This window comes from Musa acuminata, chromosome BXJ2-10, assembly GCF_036884655.1.
Source record: "Musa acuminata AAA Group cultivar baxijiao chromosome BXJ2-10, Cavendish_Baxijiao_AAA, whole genome shotgun sequence".
NCBI lineage: Eukaryota > Viridiplantae > Streptophyta > Magnoliopsida > Zingiberales > Musaceae > Musa > Musa acuminata.
Window position 1 is genome coordinate 1478287 of NC_088347.1, and position 11425 is coordinate 1489711.

Here is an 11425-nt window from a genome sequence, read left to right on the forward strand (position 1 = left end):
ATAATTTTTCCTTTTTTGATGATGACAACTAATTGATAACGGAGTTAACCTTAACTCCCCTATCTATATGTCATATTGAGATAAAACAAACTTGAATTCAAAAGAAATCAAATTTAAATAAAACTATTTCGATCTTAGTGATCAAATATAATATGTCATATCAAAATTACGCATCATTATAGCTTCAAATAATCAAAATATAATATGTATAATGTCAAAATATTATAACTCATCACTTCATGCATCATACCAAAAATAAATCAACATTACTTTGGCCATAACATACATGATACTAAAGCATTCATCATTTCATGCTTTGCATCATATCAAAGTGTGCAGAACATCATGCATGGTAACATTAAAGATTATATTAAAGATTATATGGACGAATCTATTACATCATATCACAGTGTGCAAAACATCAAAGAGTACATGGAAGAATCCATTGCATCATATCGAAGTGTGCAGAACATCATGCATGGTAACATTAAAGATTATATGGAAGAATCCATCGACTTCTCCCCTTTTGTCATCAATAAAAAAAAGACATACACAAGCTATTCAGGTGGTGGTAAATCGAAATGCCTAAACAAAGTATTAAGCTATCAATGAATTTGTTGTATCTCGGTTAAGATTTAATCTTGACGTAGTTCAATTCAATCTAGTCGAGTCACTATGGCATTGGCAGATGAGGAGGGTGCTGGCTCTGTTGGAGGTGCTACCTCAAATGGACTAGTAGGAAGAGATTGACTTTTCCTATATATAGGTGTTTCTGATTCAGGTTCAGATGGGGGAGGATCAGTCCTTAGAGGTAATCTAGTCCAAACCCTATTTGTTACTATATATATCTTATTCTTCTTAATAGGTTTCTATTTATAATATTAAATTTATCTAGTTTCAAGGTTTCTTGTCTGGTGGAATGACTATGTCATGTGTATGTATTAGTCTAGTAATCAAGCCACCATATGTAAGCATCATATATTTTATTGATATTTCAATAATGTTTTATCATATTCGATATTCAAAACAGTTATCAAGTCATACCATGATCCAATACATTGCTTCTAATTCTATTTGACTAATTTCATCATGATAGTATTATTTTGGAAGTATAATACTTATGTTTATAACTTTTGGAACAATAGACGAATTTATGTTACCAAAAATGGATCCTATAACCTCATAATATGTTATCCTCTAAAATAACTTCTTTTCTCATTAATTCCTATTAGGTTATAAATTACGTTATCTATAATAGGTATGTGATACCCTAAGAGATAAGTGGACATCCTATCATGTTTATCCACATATAAGTTATTATAAAATAACTGAATAAGTCTAGGATAAATGAGTTCACTTATTTGAAGAATCAGAAGGACATCTAAGTTAGTGAACCATTGAATTAGTTTCAAATCACTCAATTCTTTTAGATGCTTATGTATACAAGGTTATGTTGCGAGGAATCAAAGAGTATGAAATCAAAGTAATCATCTAAACTTCTCTTTTCTTTATCAGTTGAGGATTTTCTAAATACCATTATAAAATATCTATGGAGTTGTTATTGCTTTTAGATAATTATAATATTATATTTTTAGATTTAAATTTTATTTAGTTGAGATTAGGAATGTACTTGTTGTTGTTATTATGGTGGTCAAAATAAAAATATTATAAGAGGTCAAAATATAAAAAAATAGATAATTTAATTAAGGATATTTTTTGAGTAAAAATAAAATAAAAATTTATAAATAAAAACGCCTTTGTTACGTTGTCTAAAAAATAAGAGAGAACAAATTCCCGCGAGCATTCCGTTTCCGGTCCGTTACGTTGTCACCAGCGATGCGCTCTGCTTCTTTTATGGCGGATGGCGGTGACTGCATGCGAAGACAGGACGGAGACTTCATGGAAACCCTAGCCGCCGCCGTCTCCTCCCTCCCAGACTCCGAGCTCCTCCACTCCATCGCTGATGCCCTCGTCTCCGCCGGCGGCGACGGGCGGCCCCTCCGCCTCCTACGCCGCTCGCTCATGCTCTCCCTCCACTTGTTTCTCTCCCTCCTCTCGCTCTTCTCCCTTGTCCTCTCCCACCTGTCATCTCCTCCCCGCGCCTCCGCCCCGGACCCGCTCTCCCCGACTGATGGCACCAGCGCGGGGCGCGCCCTCTCGCGCGTGCTCTCCGCCGTGTCGCGCGTCCCCGTCGGCTCCCGCAAGTACGACCTCGTCCGCTCCCTCGCGGAGCGCCTCCTCGGCGACAACCTCCACTACGCCAGCGGCGAGGGCCGGGCGTTCCAGGTCATCAACCGCGCGGCCCTGTCCGCTGCGTTCGCTAGGACTCTCCGCCGTCTCGAGGCGGCCGTGGCTGCGGAAGCGTCGCTGGCGCCTGGGGATGGGTCGGGCGGGCGAATCATGGGCGCGGTGAAGTCTAGGGTGAGGAGATGGGCGGAGAGGGCAGCGGTGGCGCCGGGAATGGTGGTAGGGGTAGGAGTATCGGCGGACAAACTCGCGGCGGAGGTGATGTGGCTGGGGCAAAAGATGGCGGAGAGCGGGGCGGTGGCGGATGCGGTGGCGATGTGGGGAGAGGCGGCCGGGCTCGCACAGCTCGCTGTCTCCGCCGTGCCGCGCCTGCAGGTGGCCCTCGTCCGGGTCTGCGGTGAGGACGCCCTTTTTCTGTGTCTTTCTGCCCTCCATTATTTCCACTTCGGCCTGGTTCGGTCGAAACAGTCTGAACCGGTCTTAGCCGGCCTAAGCCGGCCTGCTTCTGTCTGCTGCTTTCTCTGTTTTCTTTGCAATGTCTCTTCGACAAACTTCTAGTGACATTGCATTTTTTTCCCACCTGAAATAGCCTTCCTTTTCTTTTGGATCACTACTTATCAATATGTTTTTGAACTGAGGATTCATAATTATTAAATCTCTTGAACATAGTTCTTATTCTGGCTTATGCTGATCTAGATAACAGAGTCATTACTTAAGGCATGCTAAGATCTACCATAACCCCTCGTTTATTAGACGCTTTGTCTTGGTCTTTTTCAGTAATCAGATCACTATTGCAGCAATTGCAATAGTCACTTTAATAGGAAAAACCATATAAGAAAATTCAAACAAGAAGAGGCTACTCTGAAATTTTAATGAACACCAATGTCTAACGTAGGAAGAAGATTGTTCCGTGAACCATCTTATTAGAAGTTCTGCAAAAGAACTCACATGCATCTTTACTTTGTTTCCAAAGCAACAATGGAATGGTCTAATCCTTTATGAGATGGAAAACTTCTTATTTGACAGAGTGCCTCAAGAAAAATTCAGTTTCTTTATTCACACCCCAGTCAATTCCTTGCATTCTTTCAGTTTCTTTTCTGGACAGTACAAACAATATGTACATTGACATCCACTAGTAGGAAATTAGAAAAGCTTAGATGTGTCATTGTCATAATCAACTTTCTTCAACCATATAAGTTGGGCAATATGGTAGAACTGAAGAATTCTTCAGAGCTATTCGAAAAAATAATATGATTATTCATCAATTCATTTTTCTTGTTCAACAATAGGCACAATACAACAAATTATTGATGTAAATATGCTGGACTTTTTGCTAAACAATACCTTTTACTGCAGCATTCATGTTCAAGCACGCTAACTCTAAGAACTTTGATGAAGTGAAGGTTAGGGAAGAGGAAGAATCAAACTTGGCAATCTTTCAAATGGCAATGCTTAAGTCATGGTTGCCATTGATTTGTCAAGCCTGCAATGGTGTAGATACTCCCATACTAAGCAGTAGGGTGAGAGCAGAGATGGTGAGCATGCTCGAAGAGATGATTGAGAAGCTTAGTTGGGACCAGCAAGAGGAGGTACTATCACTCTGGCTTCATCACTTCACTGAATGCCCTGACTCTGACTGGCCTAATCTGGAATCTTGCTACATGCGTTGGTACGCAGAATCTCTAAGATTTCTCTGACAGGACAGATAGTATGCCCTATTCAAATAAAACTATAGATTTCTGCTTCCAGTACTTGGACTAATTGTTAGGAAACATCAGTCATCTAGTTTTTTTTCTGTTTTTCTCTCAAATCAGTCATCTATTATACTGGTGTCCAATGTAATGTTTTGTGAATGTAATTAGACACATGGAATATTCCTTGTCATATGAAAAGTATTTATTTTACATTGCAGTTAGCTGGAGCTTCTATGATGTGTCTGAGAAAGAGAAATGTTGTAATTGCTCTGTCAATTACTTTTAAAGTTCCGTTTTCACATTGCTCCACACTTTTTTACTTATTGATCACAATTACTGAATTCACATCTCATACGTTATTTCAATAGAATCATATTTTTATAGTGGCCTTTTGTTGAAGAGGAATTAAATTGAAGGCCTTTGTCCTCTTTGGGCACTTCATGGCTTTTAGTTTGCTGATTCACACTGTTTACACTGATGAGGTTAGTCTTGCTCATTGTAACTTGTTCTTCTTAGGCTGGTAACGCTATGTCCTTAACAATTTGATAAATTTCTTGATCAGATAGCTAAAATAGTTCTTGAAGCCTAATACTAGAAATGTTATATTTTTGTATATTATCTAGTTTAAATATTTTATTTTTTAAACTTTGATGAATTTTTGTCATGATCCAATTTGATGGGTTAAGTGATCTATTAATTTGTGTGTATATATATATATATATATATATATATATATATATATATATATATATATATATATATATATATATATATATATATATATATATATATATATATATATATATATATATATATTTGCATATCTTCTCTCTATTAAAAGGTGCTTTAGATTAATGCTTTATCGTCAAAATTATTGTCGGAGAACAAAGGAAAGAGGGCAACTGTTGTTGCCTTACGGTTTGGCCGAAGGCTGCTTGCAACATTGGCCGAGAGTAAACCTTGCTACTCTTGGCCTGGCCAAAGGCAGCAAGGTCAAGGTAGTATGGCTGCTTATGGCCTAGGTGTTGGCTGTTAGGAATGAGTTGGCACTAAGAGGGGGGGGGGGGGGGGCGTGAATTAGTGTCACGGTAAAAATGTCGATTTCAAAAAATTCTTTTGTATGTTGAAAACCGATCTCGGAAATATGTTAACTTGAAAGTGTATGCGAGCATAGGCGTAGTAAAAGCACAGTAAGGAGGAGAGGCAATTTGCTATAAAAGTAAATTGCTTAAAGTAAATGTAAACCGAGTTTATAGTGGTTCGATCGTCGTGACCTACATCCACTCCCGATTCCTCCTCCGTCGAGGCCACCGACATCCACTATCGGTCTTCCTTCAATAGGCGAAGACCAATCACCTTTTACACCCCTCTTCTCCTTTTCACAGGTTTAGGAGACAACCTTTACAAGCACCCACTCCTCTCTCAAACTATTCTAACACTTAGACTAGAAGTGGAGGATTCTCACAAGAGATTACAATAGCGTTTTTCCCTTTTTAAATTCTCTGTGCTTGTATATTTTGACCAGGGACGAGAGGGGTATTTATAAGCCCCAATGTCTTCAAAATTAGAGCAAAAAAGTGTCACATCTCCAGATTTCGGAGTACTAGCGGTACCACTATCGTTATTGGGCGGTACTATCGTCGCTGGTCTGACACTAGGCGGTACCATCGCCTGACAGGGGCGGTACCACCGCTGGCAGTATTCACTGTCGGCGGTACCACTACCCAAACAACCCGGGAGACTGTCTCCTAGGCGGTGCCACCATCGGTTGAGCTTTTAAGTTCTAAATGGGCTGTTCAATCTAGCCCAATTCAGCCATGTTAAGGGCCCAATTGGCCCCTAATTGAGTTAGTGGGATTACCTCTCAATCTTAACTCTAATTATATGCTAACTACGAAATTTAAGGCATATAATAAGCTAAATAAGTCTGGTTTTTTCGGCGATCTTTCGGCGAACTTCCGACGATCTCTCGGCAATGTTCTAGTGGACTCTCAGCAAGCTCTTGGACTTCACGACGATCTTCTTGGCAAGTTCGGACGAGCTTCTTTGGCAAGCTCCAGGACTTCTCGATCAATTTCGGTAGAACTTCCGACGAACGTCTGAACTTCCGACAAACTCTCGAACTCCCAACGAAATCATGTTCTTGACTCCGGGACTTCATTTTGCTTTGTCTTGCTATCGTAGTTTTAATCCTACACACATAAAAACCAACTTCGATCTAGACAATTATTACAAAGCTTGAATCATGTTGTTCGGCATGTCATTGGTTCATCGACACTTCGTCCGATTCTTCGGCGCATCGTCCTCTTTTGCGGCCTATTGCCCAATCGGCTAGTTGACCTCCACAACTCCGATGTCCTTGGCGTAAAATCCGCTCTTCTTGGCCCGATGCCTGAATTCACGGCCCGAAGCCTTCTATCGATACGTCGACCGATCCTCCGGCACGACGTCCTATCTTCTAACATGTTTGTTCCGGCCCAATATGATTCTTCCTACTTTAATTGTCTCATCCTGATCGAAGCTTCCTGTGTCACTCAAAACGCAGATTAAATCATAAACACTTATCAATTGGTTTCATCATCAAATCCGAGATTTAACAAACTTCCCCTTTTTTATGATGACAACCAATTGATGATAAAGTTTAAATAAACTCCTGGAGTTTTACCAAACTCCCCCTATCAATATGCCATATTGATAGAACTATTGGATTCAAAAATTCAAGCAACATGTTATCATAAACTTATGCATAACATCATACTTCTCCCCCTTTGTCATCAACAAAAAGCAGAAGTGTAACTTTCAAGTGTTTAGACATACAAGTTCAAATCGTTGCATTATAAATATAATCTTCACGTTTATCATCATGTAAGCTAGCAAAAATTTGAGTTTTGCAAGTTTGTAAATTTTGCTATATGTGCAAGTTTAGCATGTTTTGCTTCTTGAGATAGGCAACATAGCACTATTGCTTCTCTTGAGATTGCAAGCTAGCGAGTCTCGGTGATGTTTAAGATAGCAAGTTCTACATCATGCAAGCTAGCAAATTTTTACATTATTTTTTAAAATATATAAGCTAGTAATATTTGAGATGTTTAAGAAAGCAACTTTTGCTTCTTGAAATATGCAAGTTAGCAATCTTTGCTTCTCCTTTGAAGTATGCAAGCTAGCAAACTTTATCTCTCTCTTTGTCATTGTAAAAAACAAGGGAAGAATACAATGTTGTAGTTCTTTTCCATTTACAATAATTTTCAAAGAATGACAAAGATAAAGTATCAATCTTATTTCAATATGTTTGTGTATCATTATGGTTTCAATTTACAACATGCATAATTTCAAAACTTTGCATATCATCCTTACTCTATTATGCATGATACTATAAATAAATCAATCATCATATCATACATGATACTAACATTGGTGTTCAAAACCTTCATCATTACTCACATGCATGATAATAAAGCATTTAATGATACCAAACATTAAATCAACATTTTTAAGCATTTATCATTTCGTGATTGTTGGTACCAAACATTCATCATTAAATCAATATTTTGATCATTTATTTTCTCTTTAACAATTGGCAAACAGAAACATAGGAGAAAAATGATATAATATCTTGATTGATGCATAAGAAGTCTCTAGTTATAAATCTCGAAAAATTAAGAAAAAAGCTCATTCAAATTCAAATCGTCAAATCAAAATCATTTTCAAAAGATTCATAAAAATGATATAGATAGATTCATTAATTTCTCCTTTTTAGAAAAATGATAAGAAGAAATATAGAAGTTCAAAAACAATATCTTGATTCATAGAGAAATCTCATGTATCAAATATCGAGAAATCAAGATGACGATTCATATAAAAAATATCACAAGTTATAATCAAGAGAAAAATAATCATTTATCTTCAAATCATTCAACTTGTTAAATCAGCAAAATCACTTTTAAGAGATTCATAAAAATGATACAAATAGATTCATCAAAATCAATAAGATAGAGAAAAAAAAAAATTAAAAAAAAATATTTTCCTCTTTTTATTTCAACTTATTGATTGATTTCATATATGCATGTTCTTTTTTTTATATCAAATCCATTCATCATTCATTAACACCAAAAAAGAACTTTCAAAAGATCACAAAAACTATTATGCATAAGTTCAAAATATAAACTCGTTAAGCATGCTTTCAAATCATCATTACATTTTCATTAAGACATCAAGCATGGTTTCGTTGAACATAATGTTGAATGATTCTTAAAGATATCTAAACTTCTTTAATTTCAATTTATGTGATTGACTTTATATTAGCATCCCCAATATTTGTTCTTATGTCAAAACCATGCTTCATGTTTAGGTTCGAAAAGTAAATTTCCTCATAAAAACCATTAAGACTAAAAAAGTATAACACATTAAACATAATACTTCTTTAAACAAGAGATTTGATTCATCATTTTAATTCAAATGATAATATATTTTTCTTTTTATGTATTTTATTTTAAGTGATTGATTTCATATAAGCATGCTCAAGTTTTTCATATGAAAACCATACATCATCGAAAGAGCAAATCTCATCATAAAAGTCATCAAGATCAATAAACCATAAATTATCCAAAAATTACTTTAAATCATCATGTATAATTAAATATAAAATCGTCAAGCATGATACTTGTATTATTTAATTATTAAACTATTAAGCATGATCATTATGCATCATTACTTTGAGCATGATATCATTAATCATAGAGCATCTTTAATCAAAATCGAGAAACAATACGGAAATCAACATGATACACATTAATGCTTCTTAAAAATATACATAGGATTATCATTAGATTTAAATCTAATATTTTATTTCTTTATCATAAAACATGTAATTTTCATTATCATTTTCAAACTTACTAATATGATCCCAATTTTTTAGCATTTTCATTACATTATTAAACATGTAATTTTTAAGAAAAATAATTAAACTAAATTTAAAATAACTCATGAAAAGCATCATGTAATTTTGAAATAAACTAAAGGGATTTTGATTACCTCATCGTCAAAAGTCGTTAAGGCGTAGTTTGCAACATCGCCTTTGTTGATTTTCTTCTCGTCTTCGGATGAGCTCGATTCGTCCCAAAGTGGTTCCCTCTTCTTATGTTCATAGCAAGTAATTACGTTCTTTTTGTTCTTTAATTTTTGTTTAATGAACTTTTTAAATTTCATAGTGAGGAGTTCAAGTTCACCATCACTTGAGCTTATGCTCGAGTGGTCTTCAATTGTTCTAAGCCCGAAATTCTTCTGTTCTTTGGAAGGTTGTTCTCATATTTGTTTTATGCATTGTGCATCATTTCATATGTCATTAACGAACCAAAAAGTTCTTTAAGTGAAAAGTTATTAAGATCTTTTGCCTCTTTATTGCGGTTACTTTCGGATACGAACTCTTATTAAGAGAACATAAAATTTTGTTTACAAGTTCAAAATCCGAAAAACTTCTACCAAGTGCTTTTAAACCATTAACGACATCTGTAAAACGGGTGTACATGTCTCCAATGGCTTTACTTGGTTTCATATGAAACAATTCAAAATCATGCATCAAAAAGTTGATTTTTGAATATTTAACTTTGCTATTGCCTTCATGTGTGATTTCAAGAGTATGCCAAATATCATACGCAATTTCGCAAACAGAAACACAATTAAATTCATTTTTATTTAAAGCGTAAAGTAAAGCATTCATAGCTTTCGTATTTAAAGAAAAAGTCTTCTTTCTCCAAAAATCATTCTAATGGTTCATTGCAAAAGAAGACATTTAAAATTCATTTTCGATAATAATCTATAAATCGAGATTCAACGAAAGCAAGAAAATTCTCATTCGAGTTTTCTAATATGTGTAGTTCATCCCATTGAACAAGGGAGGACGAATGAGAGAGTGACCCTCTTGAAAGCCGAAAAGAGTCATTTCTCTTGGGTGTAAAACCAAATGAGAAATCACGAGGCTCTTATACCAACTGTTAGGAATGAGTCGCTACTAGGAGGAGAGGGAGAGAGAGAGGGGGGGGGGGGGTGTCATGCCCCCCCCCAAAATTTAATTTTCATTCAGGAGGTGTGAACCTAACTCAAAATTGATAATATTATAATTCAACAAACAATCCAGGATCCAATCACACATTTGAGGTCACTAAGAAAAACATTCAAGTCATTCACCTCTACAATCCACAATTCACAAAACCTGTGCAGTTTATAATCATACATCATGTCACTAGATGATTCTTAAAATCCAAAGGGAACTAAACTAAACCATAACTACATCATAAATCCATAGTTGTGAGAATCTATACAATTACAAAACCAATATATACCACATGTTTATATCATTCATTACATAATTTTAACTTAACATTCCTAAAATCATAACATGAGAGGTACTTTTCAAATATTTACAGGATACATCAATCTAGATTTGTCATTGATCCACACAAAAGGAACTTATACAACATCAACATATCAAGTACGAAAGATTTGCCCCAAAATCTTCTAGCTTCCCACTGTCTTAAGCCAAACTACATATTTTAGCGAGCGATAAGCTATCTTGAAAAATTTATATATCAACGGGGTGAGCATATAAAGCTCAGCAAGTGACTAACATATCCATAACAAAGAGGACAGTTTTTTTCAAACAAATAAGGTATCAAAAATACAAAGTAGAGATACAAAATGAAACAGAAGCATGTGTTGTTTGAATGCAGAATTACGATGTCATTTCGTTCGAAGCATGTTTTAGTTATATAATCGAGGAAGGGTAATTGGAGCATATCATTGACATAAGGAGCATATCCATGGCATATGGTAATTTCAAGGTATAACAAAGACTTATAACATTTCGGAAACATATCAAAGAACAAAACATAAAAAGAAGCTCAAATGTCACATGCGATGCATTCATTTCATTCTTATCCAAAGCATGCATAGAAACATAGCCAAAGCTTTGGATATCATATCAAACACATAGAAGGTGAAGTGGGATCATAACATAATATGGTACATCCATTTCTGAATGACCACCAAACATAAGTCTCCCACGTTTGGGAGCTCCATCAACCCACGTCCAAGTGAAGTCATAGGGGGCCGGTAGAGCATCGCGGGCTCTAAGCATAACTCCCTTTACCATTTCTGGCAAAGGTTCATATTTATCCCACAAACACCAGAGTACAAAGGAACAGTATGAATAATGAAATTAGCATATATTGGAAGGCGGAACAACGAAATGTACATATGTCATTCAAGTCAATACGATACAAACATAATCTTTCACAAATGTATTCAGATTTGAAAGGAAACAAAAACAAGAGCATACAAGGATTTTAAGAAATCACATATAGCTCAATTGAAATAAGAAAGTTAGATGAATTCAATGTCAAAAGAAATGAAACTGGAAGAGGCATATATCGAAAGCAAATGCAGAACAATGGGATGCATGTGCCGAATCATTACGATGCAAACATGAT

At 35.7% G+C, this 11425-nt stretch overlaps 1 protein-coding gene across 3 annotated transcripts; it reads left to right on the forward strand.

Annotated features, from left to right (window-relative positions):
* The first annotated feature begins 1770 nt into the window (after positions 1-1770).
* On the forward strand, positions 1771-4158 carry LOC135625940 (uncharacterized). 3 transcript variants are annotated; one of them, XM_065131095.1, is made up of 2 exons: positions 1771-2644; positions 3646-4158. In XM_065131095.1, the coding sequence occupies exons 1-2, from the start codon at positions 1837-1839 to the stop codon at positions 3942-3944; spliced, it is 1107 nt and encodes a 368-aa protein (XP_064987167.1). In that variant the 5' UTR covers positions 1771-1836; the 3' UTR covers positions 3945-4158. The 3 variants fall into 3 exon arrangements, with proteins under 3 accessions (XP_064987167.1, XP_064987168.1, XP_064987166.1); XM_065131096.1 differs by having other exon boundaries at positions 3651-3790; XM_065131094.1 differs by having other exon boundaries at positions 1773-2644; positions 3604-4158.
* The last annotated feature ends 7267 nt before the right edge of the window (positions 4159-11425 follow it).

Coding starts and splice junctions, on each gene's coding strand:
- LOC135625940 (XM_065131094.1), top strand. CDS start 1,837: ATGCGCTCTGCTTCTTTTATGGCGGATGGCGGTGACTGCATGCGAAGA. Junction 2,645..3,603: donor GGCCCTCGTCCGGGTCTGCG/GTGAGGACGCCC, acceptor CTTTTACTGCAG/CATTCATGTTCAAGCACGCT.